The sequence below is a fragment of the Pisolithus orientalis genome (assembly GCF_024613125.1).
Source record: "Pisolithus orientalis strain OTSU chromosome Unknown F5J12scaffold_9, whole genome shotgun sequence".
NCBI lineage: Eukaryota > Fungi > Basidiomycota > Agaricomycetes > Boletales > Pisolithaceae > Pisolithus > Pisolithus orientalis.
This window is the reverse complement of record NW_026260790.1, coordinates 784,745-802,521: the sequence shown is the minus strand read 5'-3', so window position 1 is coordinate 802,521 and position 17,777 is coordinate 784,745. Positions and strand designations below refer to the sequence as shown.

General features: G+C 50.3%; 6 protein-coding genes across 6 annotated transcripts; 2 read left to right on the top strand and 4 right to left on the bottom strand.

Moving 5' to 3' along the window:
• Positions 1-745: 745 nt before the first annotated feature.
• F5J12DRAFT_718797 (uncharacterized protein) lies at positions 746-1,884 on the top strand (the record flags this gene model as incomplete). The annotated part of the gene is made up of 2 exons (XM_051741128.1): positions 746-1,369; positions 1,429-1,884. 2 exons carry the CDS (start codon positions 746-748, stop codon positions 1,882-1,884), a joined length of 1,080 nt encoding a protein of 359 aa, XP_051601432.1.
• Positions 1,885-7,776: 5,892 nt separating this feature from the next.
• F5J12DRAFT_566961 (uncharacterized protein) lies at positions 7,777-9,734 on the bottom strand. Its single transcript, XM_051740092.1, has 9 exons — positions 9,424-9,734; positions 9,296-9,371; positions 9,184-9,244; positions 8,943-9,124; positions 8,811-8,881; positions 8,746-8,754; positions 8,472-8,688; positions 8,393-8,416; positions 7,777-8,337 (listed from the first exon to the last, which is right to left on the bottom strand). Exons 1-9 carry the CDS (start codon positions 9,625-9,627, stop codon positions 8,138-8,140), a joined length of 1,044 nt encoding a protein of 347 aa, XP_051601431.1. The 5' UTR covers positions 9,628-9,734; the 3' UTR covers positions 7,777-8,137.
• Positions 9,735-11,435: 1,701 nt separating this feature from the next.
• On the bottom strand, positions 11,436-12,446 carry F5J12DRAFT_821886 (uncharacterized protein). The gene is made up of 5 exons (XM_051745334.1): positions 12,265-12,446; positions 12,043-12,200; positions 11,910-12,014; positions 11,758-11,847; positions 11,436-11,577 (listed from the first exon to the last, which is right to left on the bottom strand). The coding sequence occupies exons 2-4, from the start codon at positions 12,120-12,122 to the stop codon at positions 11,820-11,822; spliced, it is 213 nt and encodes a 70-aa protein (XP_051601430.1). The 5' UTR covers positions 12,123-12,200; positions 12,265-12,446; the 3' UTR covers positions 11,436-11,577; positions 11,758-11,819.
• Positions 12,447-13,112: 666 nt separating this feature from the next.
• Positions 13,113-13,607, bottom strand: F5J12DRAFT_821873 (uncharacterized protein). The gene is made up of 2 exons (XM_051745333.1): positions 13,242-13,607; positions 13,113-13,186 (listed from the first exon to the last, which is right to left on the bottom strand). The coding sequence occupies exon 1, from the start codon at positions 13,530-13,532 to the stop codon at positions 13,242-13,244; it is 291 nt and encodes a 96-aa protein (XP_051601429.1). The 5' UTR covers positions 13,533-13,607; the 3' UTR covers positions 13,113-13,186.
• Positions 13,608-13,790: 183 nt separating this feature from the next.
• On the bottom strand, positions 13,791-14,560 carry F5J12DRAFT_718630 (S-adenosyl-L-methionine-dependent methyltransferase; the record flags this gene model as incomplete). The annotated part of the gene is made up of 3 exons (XM_051741121.1): positions 13,791-14,075; positions 14,128-14,321; positions 14,386-14,560. 3 exons carry the CDS (start codon positions 14,558-14,560, stop codon positions 13,791-13,793), a joined length of 654 nt encoding a protein of 217 aa, XP_051601428.1.
• Positions 14,561-15,307: 747 nt separating this feature from the next.
• On the top strand, positions 15,308-17,752 carry F5J12DRAFT_781807 (uncharacterized protein; the record flags this gene model as incomplete). Its single annotated transcript, XM_051742622.1, has 9 exons — positions 15,308-15,379; positions 15,466-15,559; positions 15,790-15,893; positions 15,986-16,184; positions 16,416-16,622; positions 16,671-16,760; positions 16,798-17,097; positions 17,360-17,544; positions 17,693-17,752. The coding sequence occupies 9 exons, from the start codon at positions 15,308-15,310 to the stop codon at positions 17,750-17,752; spliced, it is 1,311 nt and encodes a 436-aa protein (XP_051601427.1).
• Positions 17,753-17,777: the final 25 nt, after the last annotated feature.

The following is a 17,777-nucleotide window of genomic DNA, read 5'->3' as shown; positions in this document are numbered from 1 at the left end:
CATCGCTGGGGGTTTTTTTTTGATATGTCGCCGATTTAAATAAGGCAAGCTATGCGCTGTGAGAAGGACAGGCTGTGCCGTGGCGGCACGGAGAAGGCTGGGATTGGAGCTCCGCTCGCGGAACCCAAAAGGCAGAAAGAAAGAAAAAAACTTTATAATATAATATAAACGATACAGAGGAAAATGGGTGGGGGGTCGAGTGACGACGACGACGACGGCGACGCTGTTTACGCCGAGGGGAAGTGGATTAGTTGGGTGTGCCTTGCGGTGCCATTGACACCCACTCGGACCTTCTCCCCCGCTGGACCACATATTTAGCAGGCACCACAAAAAAGGGCAAATCCGGTTACTGGCAAATGCTCAAATACCGCGTCATAATGCAATATTAAGCCTCGTCCCGTCTCGTCAGCCTGTCCTCCCAGAGTTGCGGTCCATAACTCTTTGATATCGCCCCAAACGGTGTTGGCCACTGCCTCGTTGATTGTGGTGGTGAGTGTGGGTTTGGTGTATCGGAGTGCCATACGAGGACTGGAAAGCCAAATAGACACTGGATCTGAGACGAGCTTCCTGATCCCTCTCTGATCAGCTAAACTGTTCGTCCTTTGTTTGCTTCGATGTAGCGCCGTCTTTTGATCTGTTGATTCATTATCAGCCTCCAGTCTCGTTGATATATTATCACTCGCGTCTCCCCGTCCCTGCCTGCCTGCATATGCCCCACCGCATAGACTCCTCCTCACCCTCCACCATGTCCTCGTATGTCCCAGCTGACCGGTCAAGGGCCCCCCCAGCACTCACTACAACAACCCTTAGCCACAGGCGCGAGTACGACTACTCGTACGACCACTCCTACCGCCGGCCGACCCCCCCGCCTATTGCCACCCTCACCCACTCCCCCTCCCTGTCCGTCTCTTCCGTCGACCGCTCCTCCGTGTCCTCCCCTGTGCCCCGCCGCTCCCCGACCATCCGGCCCCTCGACTCCCACTCCAGCTACTCGGATCCGTACTACTCCCAGGACCACTCCGCTCGCCAGTCGAGACCCTACCCACACGATCCTGTCCGTGACTCCGAACGGTCGTCCCACAGTTATTCTTATGCCCCGCGCACGCACCCAGACCACAGGTATTCCCATGATAATACCCATGCATACCATACCCCCTCCCCCTATACTTCCGCCCTCTCACATGGCAGCCTGGGCACACGGGACGCAGGCTCCCTTTCATACCCTCTGCCGGGCCAAAACAATTATTCCATCGTCCATACTGACGATGCTGCCACAAAGCTTAGCGACAGAGTCCGCAGGCGCTGCTTCAACTGCTGCACGACCGACACCTCCACATGGAGGCGGTCGAATCTCAGTCCTGGCAAAGTGGTTCGTACTCTTTTTCACTGACTATATGCAGCCCCACTCTAACGCATATATGCTCCCAGCTTTGCAATAAATGTGGTCTCTTCGAGCGCACACATGGCCGGCCCAGACCCGACCAATTCCCGCATCGCAGGGGACCTCTTGCCACAACTACGATGCCCCGTCCAAAGTCACCCCCCCAATCCACCCAGCTTCCGCCAATCTCGACTCATGTCACCCTGCCACCCTACCATTACAGTCATCCATCGATTGCGCCCCTAACTTCCATCCCCGACTCACGGAAGCCGCATCATTCCAACCAGCTCCCGGAGATCCAGTCTTGGATTGATGCACCCACTCCGCGTACGTCGGCGGTCTCGATGTCGTCGTCGTACCCGCCGCCGTCCTCAGACCACCGCAACGGACATGCTCATGGTCACGGTCACGACCACTTATTACCGTTGCGCCCACGGTCACCCGCGCGCATGCAACATCACGTGGATATGCGGTCTTCTAGCGTCCATGAGGCCGTTGCGTGAGCATCGTGTGCGCGTCATCGGTTTGGTTGGGGCTGGGCTGGCTAACCTGGCCCATATCATGCGCTTTGGTTCCGAAAGCGATGATACCATCAATATATCCCTGTAGACAGGTGCTTCGTGGGAGAAACCTTGGTTACTAAATGGCCGGAGGCCGAGAACCGACGCTTTCCCCCTGGCGCTTTCCATCTGGTGCCTTTTTCATTTGTTTGTCCCGCCGTGTTTACGTGGGTTGGATACGGCTTGGTCTTCTTCTTTTTTTCTTCTTTCTTCTTTCTTGTGCTCGACTCGTTTACGCGGTTTCCTCGCCAAGAATCGATCCCTGGGTGCTTTGCTGGTCCTTGCACTCGTGTCACTCTCGCGGGGAGATACCTATTAAAAATCACTCCCCTCAATCGGCAAATCTTGGTTTGCACTCGTCTGCTCAGAGGACTCTAAAAGTCGCCTGTTCGCTCCCCGAATTATTATTATAAGACGTACGTACGAAAGAAAGAGAGGTGTTCCTATCATGTAACGCTATGTACGCGCCAGAAATGTTTTCTCTTGCAATCTTCGTGTTTCTGCTGTCCCGTTGCTGATCGATAGTACTGTGCTTAAAGGAGTAAACAAGTACTGTATTGCTATGACGTGCTGTTCTCGATGAACCTATAGCGACTAGACTATTTACAATGTGACGTATTTATTCTGTCTTTCTCTTGGGAAGACTGAACCTTTCTCAACGGAGAATTGATACAGGTATAGAATGTTTCCATCCCTTCCTTTGATATATCCATGAAAGGTTGGTGGTAACAGGGGCTCGTGCAGATGGCTCAATCTGATACGTGCTGTAGCACCGCACCAGGTTTCTACGCCGCTGCGGTGCCACATATCCTTGCAAGTACTAGTGCGCAGTACGTAGATTATGATAGGCAAGTAGATATTGATGGGATAATTTGATGGATCCATACCCACGGTCTGATGCGGGGTACGTCCTGTACGTATAGCGGCATGATAACGGTTTTACCTATTGCTCTCTTTTGTGGGCGCAGTGGAACTCGTCCACCTGGACGGTGCCGAGTTGTGCGCCCTGAAGCCTTGGCGTAACACATATTCGCCGAGATGGGATCAACTTGGGCTGGCCAACAGCATCAGCTGGGCAGGACCAACACATCCTAAGGCAATGGAGGACAGCGGTGCGTTTTCCGTTCTTCAGGTCTGTAATGGACAAATCGGCGAAACATGGGCGGAATAAATAAGACCATACATCACGTCTAGCGTCCACATTGTCGGTCCACGCAGGTCCAGCCATATCAGGGGCTGCCGGGTTTACAATGACCGATGTGCCTGTTCCGTTACCCACTAGAACCCGTAGAAGTGGTACTGGCGTCACGGGAAAATCTTCCCTCTCCACCGCTCTTCATTCCGGTGAACCTTGTAGGCATGCCAAGGTACACCACCGACAGCTTGATCGATTCGGGAGACGTTTACATATCTGCTTCCGTACTTCCGTAGTCTCCGTGGTGTACGTACAGCTCGCTGGACGTGAATCCAGTTGATGAGTCAGCACGCAATCATATGGATCGTGTATCTCCAACGTAACGATGTTCTTTGTCTACCGCTCCATGTCGAATGCAGGTTTATTTTGCGGAGCGAACAATAGGGGTCGGGGGCCTAGGCTGAACTAATGTAGGATAGCTTGATGCTTGTTGTGCGTGGAACGTCGCGCGGCACTGGTGCGGGTACTACACACTGCGCCCCTCTCTCCATTGTGATTGTTATGCATTATCCTGCAATAGACGAGCGATTACAGCACCTGTCGCAGCAGTTCATGAACAAGTACCAGCCGTGGGGGTATTCCGTCAGATTGGAAAGGTCAGATAGGCTTTGTGAAACTTACCGGCTGGGGAAACGAAGCTTACACACTCGTGCGCTTCAGAAGCATGCGCTCGAAGGATTGGTAATTGCCTATTTTTCTTCCATCCTCTGCAATGGAAGCTCGACGGGATAATATAGTTGCGGTCGGCCATGCGGGGATCTGCAAAGATAACTGTTTGGCAGACTCCTATCCCAGCAGATGAAATCTAGTGCCATACTTGTATAGCGGAGACAATTGGCGAGCTGCGTGACTCAGCGGACGGGCGCACACTCCTATGTTGCAATTCATTTCCCGTACCCACAGCCTACGCATGCGGCCCGAGCGAGAGAAGGCATAATAGCGTTGCTTTGACCAACATGCACCGATCGATGTGTTCGGAAAGAGTGGAAACGGAGCTACTCCGAACGGATGACATACTTGCTAATTGTGCGACCCATCGTGGTGTTTTTGTTACTAGCATAGCTCCAACCTGCCATACTGATTGTCAGCTGCTCTGCGCTCAGTTCTGCGCACCCCCCCCCCCAATGGTGTCAACGGAACATACCAGATTATACATAGACAGACTTACAGCATGCCAAAGATCTGTGGATCAGATAAGAGAAAAAAAGGCAGATGCTGATATTATCGGCCGCCCGCACGTCCAACGTTAACGCCAGTCAAACCGATATACACTGATACAGTGACAGGGTTTGAAGGAACGGGTTCCCTGGGATGGTAGTGATGCCATGATGAATCAGGTGATAAGGTCGCCGTCCTGCTTCCAATGTTCTTTTGGGGTTAGACTGTCGTTCGCGGGCTGCGCAGTCAACGTGGACCCGGGTCTATAGCACTTTTCTACCGCCGTGCCAACATCGCCGTTTGTCGCCTTCCATGACCATACCTAGATACGTCGACCTTCTGCGTTCGATTCTATCCAGAGAGTCTCGAAAAAAATTGGTTCCGTAAGTCAAGGGTTGGGGAGATTTCCTAATATAGATGTGAAGACTTTGGATCGATCATGTCTCCTGATCCGTGGGGGCTTTTCGGACAGTCCACGAATTTTTACTTCCGTCCTCGTTGGTTGACATATCCGTATCATATCTGACCAACTGGGGTCATATCGATTTCATTTCCTGCCTGCAACCAGAACACACACCTGCGTAGAAGAGAAATGAGCGCTGGCGGCTGTGGGTTTGGACTGACTTCTAGTGTGGGCCTTCCTAGTTTCATTTTCCCAGATGAGTATGAGTCTTGTTTAGCTGCGAAGTTCACCCGTTCTGGCAGGTAAAACGAGCAGTTTATTTTATTTTATTTCCAGTGCGCCAACGAACGGAGTTCTACATGCCAAAGACATCATCTCCTGGCGAGTTAGCACGCCGCAAGGTTGCCTTCGCGCTATTACATGGTCTTGGCACTCTGACCTGGTCAAACGACATCCACTAGATGAACCCCTGACCTTTTTTTCGACAAGATAAACGCTGCTGCTGGAGCCTGTCATTGCAAGCCACCATCAAATAATCGGAGTAATCCGACTGACAATGCGCGGAGGTGTCTAAGAGCGTACAACCCTGAAGCCCCCATGCTATTCCTGACATGATACGTGCGAAACATCGTGGCCTGTTTCTGTTCCGGCCATGCCATGCTGTGTCCGTTAGACGGACAACTGGTATAGGGTACGGAATCCCTATACCATGCAACGAGCCACGGTTCTAGCCACTTGGATTAATTCTGTTCGAGGCAATACTGTCTCTCACACGCCTACTTGCCATCCTCGCCCACGCTGATAACGACCACGCTCTTCAATCTATCTGCTGTAATTGGCCATCGCACTGTCCGGAGTCACCGTATCCGACCCCCCCCCCCTCCCCCGATTCCTCAACGCCCCAATACAGCAAGGTAGTCCAGTCGTATTCCTTCCCTGGAAATTTCGAATCTAACAGCATGCGAAGGGGTTCTATGTGTTTCATGACCGAATTCGCTTGGTGTGATTGAAATGTATCATGCTCACAATGATACCGAGTTCGTGTGTTATTATCTATACATGTGTAGGCCGACCCATTGGTCGGAATTGCAAAATGGCTTCAGGGAAAACGGTAACGCGGACTCCTGAATGAGAGTTTTAGATTCGCAAGGTACGCTGCCACATGCATTAATCCGAGTTTGCTAATTACCCGAGTTTCCATACCATCCAATAGGTATTGCACTGTATGGGTACGGGTATCCCACACTCCGTGGGACGTGGGTGTTTGTCCCATAGGCTTGGCTCAGACGGTAGGAGACTAACCAGTGTGTGCAATGCAAATTTACAATTCATGCGGCCATCCGCTTTCCTGAGCGATTGCAGTTGACCTATCGCCGCGGCCTGGTGGATCAATCAGATACTAGGCTGAGTCGTCAATTGTTCTGCGTCAACTTCCTGATACATCGAACAGATGATCGTTCCTGCCGATGATATGGTAATGATGCGTTCCACAACGTGTCACAGCATGCGAGCAGCGTTGTGGCATGTGCTGACCCTATACTCTTCCAGTGCCACCTGTTGAGTTACCGTTGGCTTCAGCATATGAACTACCTGTCCCCGATTAGCTGCCCTCGTGCAACGCTGTATGTGGGAAAGATTACCGTGCATTGATAACAGGGATCGCAATGACAACCCTCTCGTTGCACATGGACAAAGACCCAAAGGTGTGGCAAATTAATGACGCGACAGACGGAGATGCAAAACGCCCCGCGGACGGCTCGACGTTGAGGCAAAAACGCCAGGGGTAACGCGTGTCGCGTGTCGCGTGTCGGCGAGTTAGCAGCAGCATAACCAACACCCCTACCGAGGGTTGACAACCGATGCCGCCCCTCGAAGGCTGGGTAAGCTTTGCCCAGCGACGATCGTCGCCAGGGCCGAGTCACCCCGAAGCGTAGGAACCCCGCGGGCAAGTGTATACTCTCAAAGCACCCCGTTTTACAGAAGGTATTGGTGACCAGTTGCGAATCGTCGTCATAGAGCCGATGAGCTGGATATTATCTCTACGGTGCATTCCAGGGGAGCTTATCGACATCCGTCTGCTCGCCTTCGAACCTGGAGACACGTCTTCTGGCCCGGCAGCGTTAGTGCTTGGCAATGGGTATTATCTTTCAGTTCCTCGCCAGGAGGTCCGGAGAAGTATCGCGGGTTTGTTACGACATAAGTTTTGCCCTGTTCGCCGACACAACTCAACCCTCCGAGAACAGAGTGCGCTTCCGAGTCTTCATGCGTGACCATTGCGACGAACCTAAAAGATGATGTGTTCGCATTACTTGGACGGTTCTTGTCCACTTTACTCGTACTCCGTCGAAGGATCGGCGCGTTCAATCTTACGACCGCCCAAGTTTCAATCCATGTGGTGCAAAGGTGTTTAGGCAATTTTTGCCCAAGTACTTGTCCGTGCGGGATAAATATTTCCTCCAGGTCTTGTCCGACGTTCCATAGGGTTTTCATTCGGTGCATCACTCACCCAGAAATACGGGGAACGGAATAAACACTGGTGGTTATCGTTCTGACCTACCAGGTCCTCAGAATTTTCTTCCGTTGTTTACAGTAAGGACCTACAGCCGTCGTTGTGGCGGCGGGAGAACACTTAGTATTCAATCCCGGCGATTACCGTATGTCGGTGATTCGCGTTTGCTTCCTGCGACGCCCTCTGGGAAATTTTTCGAAGATACTATGAGCGCTACTAACTTCGCACCTCCAAGCTTCTTTGACATCCATGGCGGGAATGAAAGATTCGTGTGCATGTGGTTCACTTTGGCCTTGACGACCGTTAATACAACTTTACTTCTAAGCCCAAGCGCTCAACTGTTACCGAAGACCCACTTGCCACCTGACAGTGAGCGACGCTTTTACTACCTCCAACTCCCAGAGATGAATCGACGACTGTCGGTGCAGGGGGATTTGTTGGTGAGTCGGCATCATAATAGGATATTCCATCTCTTTACTCATTCCCATCAATAGCCCCTTCAGAACGCTCGATCTTGAACATTTTGGCATAAAGAGCGCATATAGTAGCATATTGCCGGTTCTTAGAACCTGCGTAGCCTGAAGATTCGCAGGGTCCTGCTACGTCGCAAAACTTTGGAGTTCAAATTGCCAACGGCTCTATAGTCTACAAAATTAGCCGGCTCGGCGACTGCCCACCGACTCTTGTGTTGCCCCATGGCTAACTTCGTCTTCTTCCAAGAATCTTTCGCGCCAAGCAATCGCTGCTATGTAACAGGAAGGTCACCAGGTGGTTATCTACTTCTCACCGCCCAGACTGTAACGCAACGCACAAACAAGAAGTGGTCGTGGCCCGCTTGTGGAAATTCCATAATCACCCGCTGCATGCTATGGGTTGAGAGAGGATTGAGCTGACTTTGTGGGTGTGTATCATATACTGCAAACTGAAGTTTCTACCAACCGCGAGCTTCGTAATCCGCAAACGTGTCCGTGGTCATTTCCACCATCGAACGATATTTCATGCCGAGGATACGTTGGGACTTCGTATTGTCGAAATCATACATGCATGCATGCTGCGAAACGGTGCCTGGGTGGCCCTTCGGTAACGGCTTTGACAAGTGCGGGGGTGGGTCAAGTAGATTTGCCGTGTCCACTTTGGATACGTCAACGCAAAGGTTTTCTACCAAAGTAGACGTGGCGGAACGTACTGAAGTCTTGCCACCTCCAAGGACCTTGACGTGTTGTCAGTAGGCTCTAGCTTTAGAATGACCACAGAGAGAAACAGACCTGCACTGATGATAATCCGTTCAGCTCCTGCTTCTTGTACCTCAAGGGCTCGTCGGTGTGCCACGGCCAAATCTCGAACGTCGACCCAAGTGAAAAAGGTGTTGATAAGGAGCTGCTCCTCCACCTCGTCGGACTTTGTGGAATCCGCAACGCGGTCGTAGAACAACTTCGCGGAGAAATTGAGTGAGGTAGGGTCCGTCACCTCGTGGATAGACGGCTGTTACGTTTTAGACAGTCAGGTTGCGTTATTTCTCGGGAAGTCAAGATACAATACCCCAAACACCTAAATCACGAGTGGTCATTAGCAACTCAGAATGACTCATGCCAAATAAACCGCACATAAGTTGGGTTCAATGCTGTCATATCCCAGCTGATCTCGTGCTGGTGTTCTTTGACGAATGACCAGGCACCTGAATGCGAGAGCGACGAGACGTAAACAAGACTAACATATCGGAGTGTACGAGTTCTAACCTTGTTCCGCCAGCGTTTTGGACGCACGGTATTTTGTAACGTCGGACGCATTTTCACCTTGCTCCTTTAACAGATCAACTACCTGAAAATTCCAGTCTTCCTCGGTAAATACGGTTGGCCGGTTCATTTCGCCTGGTATGGCTGCCGCCGAAGATGTATACACTATGCGCTTGATAGATTGACTGTGAGTGTGGCTCAACGTTTAGCATTCACTGTTTGCTATGGCGACTCAACGACCTACCCGAACTGAAGCGCACTCCGCAGAATTCCTGTGGTTCCTTTCAAGGCGGGTTCTACCATATCTGACGAAGGGATTCAGCAACCGGGAAAAAGGGTTGTATCTCAAGGCTGACCTCCAGGCATATACACGGGAGAAGCAATGTGTGCGATAGCATCGACGCCTTTGACGGCTTCGTCAAATGCTCCTTCCTGCATGCTTTCAAATCTGATAAGGGTCACATGCTGTTGTGACGAAACTGACCTTGGTTATGTCCTCGACAACGACAATTTCGAGTTTGACGCCATAACCCGCAAAATACTTCTTTACATATTCACCTTTCTTTGTGGATCGAACAGTCCCTCTGATGGAATAACCGTGCTCTAGAAGGTCACGAATGACCCACATTGCTATGTACCCATTCGCGCCCGACACAAGCACCTTGCTCGGAGGTTGGATAGCAGGCATAACTCAAGGCAGGTCAAGTTTGGGATGTAGCTACTGTGTAGCTGGGGCATGTCTTTATACCTGGCCAATCTATCAGCTTCCGGTATAGCCTTTTTAGCGCACTATCGCTGCCGCCAGCTTCGGGTTGATAGACAGGCTGTGCGGAAATTCACGCATCAGGAGTTCTGTTCACGTGCGTTGATCCACGTGACACTCCTCCAGTTTTATTGAAAATTCCATTATTGTTGATCATCTCATGATGAAAAGACTGCAACTTGTGCCATTGAATTCGCATACGAACGATGTGGAAGGTCCGCTTGAACTTGAGGGCTTAAGTTCCACGTTACGGGAAGCGACTGTAATCTCGCTCATGACTCTCCCCAATCATCCACGTTAGGAGCAGCATGCAGGTCAACTGCATCCGATCCGCTGAGTCTTACATCCACATTGCACAAGGGTGGGACTGGATAACACCTGAGGAGAAGAGTACGTAGCCACTAGCCACCGGACAACGCGGCGCCCAAGGAGTCACGGAAGTCGCGGTAAGCGCTGTCGGGCCCCAATTGGCCCCGCTTTCGTGGCCCTTCACGACCTCCGACGCAATTGAACGAAACCCTTAGTCCAGAAGGTTAAAAAGGACCATGCAAACGGTTCTGCCAGGGCGTCTGTGTATCTCCTTACACGACAGGTGCAGTCTGCTACTTAGGGGCCATTCTGCACATTACGGGTTTCAAGGTACTTCTCCGGATGGTCCTTCCAACCTGACCTGGAGTGACCCGCAGGCAGTAGACAAGAAATTCTGGAGTTCAGTGGCTACTAACTAGTATTTTACCAATCACGAGCTTCGTGATCTGTAAACGTGTCTCTGATCATTCTCGCCATTGAACGATATTTCATGCCAACATCAGGAAGCAAAAAAATGGTTTAAACCTGTTTAAACCCGTCACTGACTGGTCGTGACCGCGATTCCGTCATTCCCTGTCTCTCTGATGAAGGGCATCTTGGGATTTTGCATTGTCGGGATCATACGTGGATGGGTGCTGTGGAACTGCGCCTGGATGGTTTTGACAATCGCGAGGGTGGATCAAGTAAATTCGCTGCATCGACTTTGGATATGTTAGTGCGAGTGTTTTCTACAAAGGTGGACGTGGCAGTACGTACCGAAGTCTTGCCATCTCCAAGGACCGCTTCAAAATAACCACAGAAAGAAACAGACCTTGCACTGTTGATAATCCGTTCAGCTCCTGCTTCTTGTATCTCGAGGGCTCGTCGGTGACCTTCGACTAAATCTCGAAGATCAACCCAAGTGAGACGCGTGTTGATAATAGGCTGCTTCGCCACCTCGTCGGACTTCGTAGAATCCACAACGCGGTCCTAGAACAATCGCGCAGAGAAATTGAGTGAGGTAGGATCCGTGACCTCGTGGATAGCTGGCTGTTACGCTCTAGAAGTCAGACCGCATTATTTCTCGAGCAATCAGGATACAATACTCCAAACACCTAAGCCACGGGTGGCAATTAGCAACTCACAACGACTCACGCCAAACAAACCGTACATAGGTTGGGTTCAATGCTGTCAAATCCCAGCTAATCCCATGCTAGTGTTCTTTGACGAATGACCAGGCACCTGAGATCAAGAGCGATGAAACAGGGGTGTATGAGTTCCGAACCTTGCTCCACCAGTGTCTTGGACGCACGGTATTTTGTAACGTCAAGCGTATCCTCGCCTTGCTCCTCTAACAGATTGACTGCCTAAAAATTCCGGTCTTCCTCAGTGAAAATGGTTGATCTGTTCACTTCGCCCCGCATGGCTATCGCCGAAGATGTATACACAATGCGCTTGATAGATTCACTGCGAGTATGGTTCAACGTTTAGTACCCGCTGTTCGATACGGCGACTCCACAATCTACCCGAACTGAAGCATGGGCCACAGAATTCCTGTGGTTCCTTTCACGGCGGGCCCTACCATATCTGACGATGGGATTCAGCAACCAGACAAAAGGGTTGTATTTCAAGGCTGACCCCCGGCATATACACAGCAGACGAAATTGTGCGATAGCATGGACGCCCTTGACGATTTCATCAAAAGCTCTTTCCTGCATGCTTTCAAGCCAGATCCTGAGGGTTACATGCTATCATAATAGAACTGACCTTGGCTACGTCCTTGGCAGCGACAATTTCAAGTTTGACACCATAACCCGCAAAACACTTCTTCACACCTCATGGCGGAAAGAATAACTTCTACCAGTAATTTCGTATATCAATGATGTGAAGGTTCGCTTGAGCATGAGGACTCAACTTACACACCACGGGATCTGCAATTTCGTTCACAGCTCCCAATCGCACACAGCTTAGGTGTCACTGAGAGTTCATCAACATTCGGGTCAATTGCATCCGACCCACTGAGTCTTGTGTCCACGGGAAGGACATTATGACGCCGCAACGGTAGAGGCCTGGACCAGAAAACACCTGAGGAAAAGGATAGTTATTAGCCACCGGAAAACGGGGCGCCCCATGAGCCACAGGAGTCAGGGTAAGTGCTGTCAGATCCCAATTGATTTCACCCTTTTGCCTTTTCACGACCTCTCTGAAAACTGAATAAAACCCTCGGATAAGAAGATTAAAAAGGATCATGCAAACAGACAAATGAACACTAACCTTATTGACTGCCAGTACATCTGTGTATTTCTTGACACGGCAGGTGCATGCTGTTAGGGTACTATGCGCATCCACGACTTCCAAGATGCTTCTCTGCATCATTGTCAGAGAATCAGATGACTGTTCCTACCCGACTTGAAGTAGCCTGCAAGGAGTAAACAGGAGATTCTGGAGTTCAATGCCTATCCGCTGATAAGGATAAGTCCTCTTTTAACAAGGGATTGATTTCACTTTCCAGTGTAAGCCTGATGCGAATCATCTCAGAACATCCTGAAACACCTCGGGAGAAGAGGCCATGAACGTAGACGAAGATTCGACATCAATCTCAAAACGTGAAGGGTCTCTGTGATGAACGTACACGTTTGTATCAGGGAGGGGTAATCAAGGCCATGCTGGCATGCTGGGGGGTCACGTTGTGATATTTATCTTCATCGCTACTCACCAGTCTGGGAATGTGCTTGCGATTGGCCTGTTAACTCCCGCGCTTCGTCGCCTGAGTCGTGATTGTACGGGTCGCCCGATACCTATGAATCGCTAGCTGAGGTCTCTTAAATGTTGGAATAAAAGGAAGGTTTCGCGTACTATGCAAGTAACGTTTGGTACGCCCTTGCGCTTGCCACAGTACCAAGTGTCCATCTTCAACAAATTCACCAAGAAATGAGAATGTCGTCCAACGTTAAGAAGAATATCTTGTTGTGTGTTGAGAGGGACGTCCGTCAAAGTTGGACTGCACGGTGTTGGGAGTTATCCATCGTCACGATTCCTGATAGTACCGAATCATAGGATTTGTTGGACACTGCGGGGGTAGATGCCGTGTCTACACGCAGAAGAACGGCTGGTATCTGGGAAGGTTGACTGTTGTGTTATCAGATTCTAACCTCGCTCTGCCTCCGCAAATGATATCGATAGAGCGGACCATTATCTCGCAAAGTTAATAACCCCACAGCGACGTAATGGCTGATTGTAAAATTACGCACTCAAAAACCTTCAGAGCAGCGCGAGTCCGCATTAACTCCAGTGGTCAAGTCCTTCCACGCATTCTTTCGGTCGAGCCCCATCAAGGCAACAGCCTGGATCAGAACCAGACAGTTAGTACCGCAGTCGCCATGCGTATCAGTTGTCTGCATTGTGTCACGTAACGGGCAATGATGTGGATGGATTTCTGTGGCTGTCCACTTTGATTGAATGAGCCGAGATGATATGCACGATGCAGTGGCAAGAAGATGAGAAGTGTGCCACATATGAATGGTTACCTTTCGCTGCCACATAGAAATGAAAACATGCACTGTTGATGCACCACCAGCAATACCTGGGTCGCATAATCTGCAGTGATGAGGTGATGCATGCCGAATACAACAATACGTATGTAGACATGCCCTCAAGGAGTTTCATCACCACAGTTGTGGTAACCTCTCACGAGGATGGTACTCAGTGTAACAACCATGTTTCTGTGGAAGGCTGCACAACGAGGTACATAGTTAGGTGGGAAGGAAGCATGATAGTATATGTTTCTATCACTTTTCATTTCACCTCTCTCCACTGGCAAGAAACATGGTTACTGGATGGCCAGCGAATTCAATCGTCGCCGCTTCCGCGAAAGAGAAATTATGAAGCCCTGCAGCTTCAAACGCCATACGCATGTCCTCTGCGTCAAAACCACCTTTGTGTGCAACCTGGTGATAGGTTTGTAGCACAGGGTATTCGCCCTTGACCATGTCCACAACGAGTAGAGAACCTCCTGACTTGAGATAGGATGCAAGCACCTTCGTCACATCTACGATTGACGGGAAATGGTGGTAGGATGAAGCGCACTGGATGCCAAATAGTGTGTAACCAGGGCTAGAGAAATTGAAATCGACTCACCACAATCACATCAAATGACATTCCCTCTAATTGTATTTCATTCTCAACCAACCTATCCACCCGCACGGCTTTCCTCTCGTTGGGAAACAAATTCTGTTCCTTTGCATCGTTGTTATAAATATCTACCATACGCTGACTGATATCCACGCCAATGATGGACTTTGCATTGGATGCCAAGCCCTGAGATATGAGACCTGTACGGATGGTGGGACGGATGTCAGATGGGAGCCGACGGGTTCGCTGTCAGAGATAGCGCACCAACACCACATGCAAAATCCATGACCACTGTCTTCAGTTTGTCAAACGGAACCGCTTTGAGCATCGCGGCAGTTGCAAGCCTGGCCGTCTCTTGAGCCTCAGAGGTGTAGAACAAGTGTTCAGTAGTGGGATCATTGAAGAAATCTTCGTTCGCCCTTTCGACTTCGGGATGCATATTGGCATCAGCATTATGAGCCGGGTGCATGTGAGGCTGAACACTCTGTGAACTTGTCATGAGTAGAAGTGTGGAAGAGCCTTGGATTTCGGGTCTGAGGTTTCCCTCGCATGGGTCTGTTTTAAACCACCCCAGTTAGATCGAAGAAGCGACTGCGGCAATACCCTCACAGTGAGGACCGTTCAATGGAAACCGTTGTTGGCTGCCGGACCAGTATGCATCTCGAAGGGGTAACGCTAACCCAAATCCGGGGTGATACCTGCGGTACGACTTACTCAGCTGCATCAATTGCAGTACGAGTACATGAAACTGGCACTAAACCACACAGCTTCCTAGTATAATTATTGTCTGAGACCGGGAAAGTACTCACCGGTGAGTTACACTGTGCGGTCTCAGAAGAATTGGAGCATGAGGGTCATGTGCCAGCATTTGTCTGGCAAGTGTCTGTTCCGCACAGCATGCGCCCCAATCTGTGGACGCTCTCTGCTTGCAAAGCAGCTCACATAAGAGCGCCGACACCTACCATGGTTGGTCTCGTTAAAACGACCGGAATGTGCTTGGCCATTTCATTCCTTAGGCAAGTTACACTCGGGTGTTGTTTATTCCTGGACGCATCCTGGTCCAGGTCTGAAAGTTGTTTTGTTCCCCGAGTTTTTGCCGGACCGAAAGAGCCGGGCCAACTAGATTGGGAATCATTGCTCTTAGGTGGCCGTGTATTGGGGTTCATTTCACGCCTCTACTTGAATCATGACGAGCGACTTGCAGCGATCTCAGGTCGAAATGGACATGGACAGCGGCGCACGTTATTTGGTGGTTGATGTCAGTGATGATGGCGGTTCACGCCCGGTCACCTACAACACCTCTCCATAGCGTTGAACTTTACACTACCTAAGCCATATACATAGCCTCCTGTAACATGCCGCGGGGTTATCTCTCGTGAAACTACTTCTCTACTCGTGTTTGTACTTGCAGTGTCCAGGAGCGCCCGGAGGGCTTTTGGTATGTAATCGTCGGGAGCATAACCACTATCCCTTTTGCCATGGGCGTTTGCAATAACGGGTTGCATTCTTGTCATCTTTCCAGGTCTGAATTCAATGTCTTGTTGCAACCAACTCGAGTAGTAAACACTGGTCATTTTCAGAGTCATATGTTTTGGAACGACCAGTCAAGCCGCTAGTGGGATGTCCCCATATAAGTTACCAACTCACCAATGGTATCTCTCTCGTCAGGTGCAAAGGCAAGAATCCTCGTCAAGGGCGACAACGAGGTGGTTATCGTTGCTGCCGTCCGTTCCGCTCCAACCAAAGTGCCCCGTGCACTGGAAACCAAGCATGTGCACTAGCTAATATATCCCATTGCAGAGCAGGAAGGGTGGCTTCAAGGACATGTATCCTGAGGAGATCTTGTCTAATGTACTGCAAGCAGCTCTACACCAGAACTCACCTGAGTCCAGCTCTCATCGATGAAATCGCCGATGGTAACGTCCTTCCCCCGGGTGGAGGCTGGCGGTGTTGCACTCGGGCGTACCCCACGCTACACCGCTCAAAACTGCAGCGTTCCTCTGGCCTTGCCGATGCGAACCAGGCCACTGACCAAATCATCGGCCAAACTTCTATCGGAATTAGTAAGTAACATGCACACATTTGTCTCTCACGGCAACCCATCCCTTACAGGGGCTGTTGTGGAGTCCATGACATTCGGATAGTGCAGTGGATCCCTACACGATAGTTAGTCAGAGGCTGTTCTCACCGACAAGGAAGCTGACGACTGTCTCATTCCCATGGGTATCACCTCGGAGAATGTCGCCACAGATTTCAACGTCTCGTGAGAGAGGCAAGACGAGTTTGCCCCCCAGTCCTTCCAGAAGCCATGACAGCTCGGGAAACGTTTGGGAAAGCCAAGGACAAGATCGTCCGTCTACAGGTTCAAATGTTCGACCCAAAGACTGAAAAACAGGTAGAGATTGTGGTGGAGGCAGATGACGGGATACGTGACGGCGTTACTTCTGCGAGTCTTGCGAAGGTGAAACCTTCATTCAAAGAAGATGGTTCAACACATGCTAGTAAGCCAAAGATACGGCCCCAACGCGTGTTGTGTTTATCCCCATTAGGTATGCCTCGCAGGTATCAGATGGTGCAGCAGCTGTCATATCAACTCGTAGATCTGCTGCCAAACCGCTCGGACTTCCGACCCTTGGCAAGTGCGTCGCGGCTAGCGTAGCTGGTGTTCCACATCAGATCATGGGCATGGGTCCCATATATGCAATTCCCAAAAGTTCTCAAAAAAAGCTGGTCGCTCCAAGGATGACATCGATTTTTACGAGGTCGACGAGGAATTTGCGTCACAAGCCATTTACTCTATAGAGAAGATTGGCATCCCGTTTGACAACGTGAACGTCAACGGCAGCATGATAGCTATGGTGCACCCACTTGGATGCAGCACGTACATTCCCCTACCGCGGATGGTGAAATCCACCTTACCAACTTCGCAGTCAGGGCACATCAAATCGCCAGATCTCAACATTGCCAGACAGAGGAGTGAGAGGGTGTTTGTTACTAGCATGTGCATTGGATCCGGGATGTGTATAGCAGCTCTTTTCGTTAACAAGCATTGATGTATTACCTTGCGTGTATGACATCTTCGAGTCTGGGGGTAGTGATCGTTCACCAGCTTGCAATCTAAAGAGATGAGGCCGGTCCACACCACTCACCAGGTCCGCCTTTAGTTGAGACAAACATGCATATCTGGTTTCCAACTTGCCCTGTAGTATGTTATACGTATGCCTGACCAACTGGGCAGTACATTCCGACACGACGCATGAAGAAACTGGTCAACATCAAGTCCATTCCCAGTTGTCGTCCGACAACTATGGCCTGGGCAAAAACTTCAGCGAAGTGCCACAATACCTTATGATGTACATCACACCGGAAATTCAGGCGCAACGGGCACACTTTCACTGTGAATATCTATACACATCGATGAATGTCAGTGCAGTAAATCGTGTAGCCTGGACTAGAAGTACAATAGTGAAACTAATGTTAACGAAGTTTCTCTTCCAAACGGGTCGCTACCGACCTATACACTTGCCGGGGCGATCTTGGTGAAAGATGTTACTCTCCCTGAGCTGCATAGGTTCAAGATTCTCCCGGAGATAGAAACGAGGAGAAACCCAAATATCAACCCGCCAGGTGATTAACTTTCGATGAGAAAAAAAAGT

What these genes read in the sequence shown, in the direction of transcription:
- F5J12DRAFT_821873 (XM_051745333.1), bottom strand. Translation starts at nt 13,532, where the DNA reads ATGTGGCAGCGAAAGGTAACCATTCATATGTGGCACACTTCTCATCTT.
- F5J12DRAFT_566961 (XM_051740092.1), bottom strand. Translation starts at nt 9,627, where the DNA reads ATGCCTGCTATCCAACCTCCGAGCAAGGTGCTTGTGTCGGGCGCGAAT. An exon ending in CGGAGTGCGCTTCAGTTCGG is followed by an intron (nt 9,125 to 9,183) that starts GTAGGTCGTTGA and finishes CCACACTCACAG; the next exon opens with TCAATCTATCAAGCGCATAG. An exon ending in CAAAACGCTGGCGGAACAAG is followed by an intron (nt 8,882 to 8,942) that starts GTTAGAACTCGT and finishes TCTCGCATTCAG; the next exon opens with GTGCCTGGTCATTCGTCAAA.
- F5J12DRAFT_821886 (XM_051745334.1), bottom strand. Translation starts at nt 12,122, where the DNA reads ATGGGGCGCCCCGTTTTCCGGTGGCTAATAACTATCCTTTTCCTCAGG. An exon ending in CAGGCCTCTACCGTTGCGGC is followed by an intron (nt 12,015 to 12,042) that starts GTCATAATGTCC and finishes CGTGGACACAAG; the next exon opens with ACTCAGTGGGTCGGATGCAA. An exon ending in AATTGCAGATCCCGTGGTGT is followed by an intron (nt 11,848 to 11,909) that starts GTAAGTTGAGTC and finishes AATTACTGGTAG; the next exon opens with AAGTTATTCTTTCCGCCATG.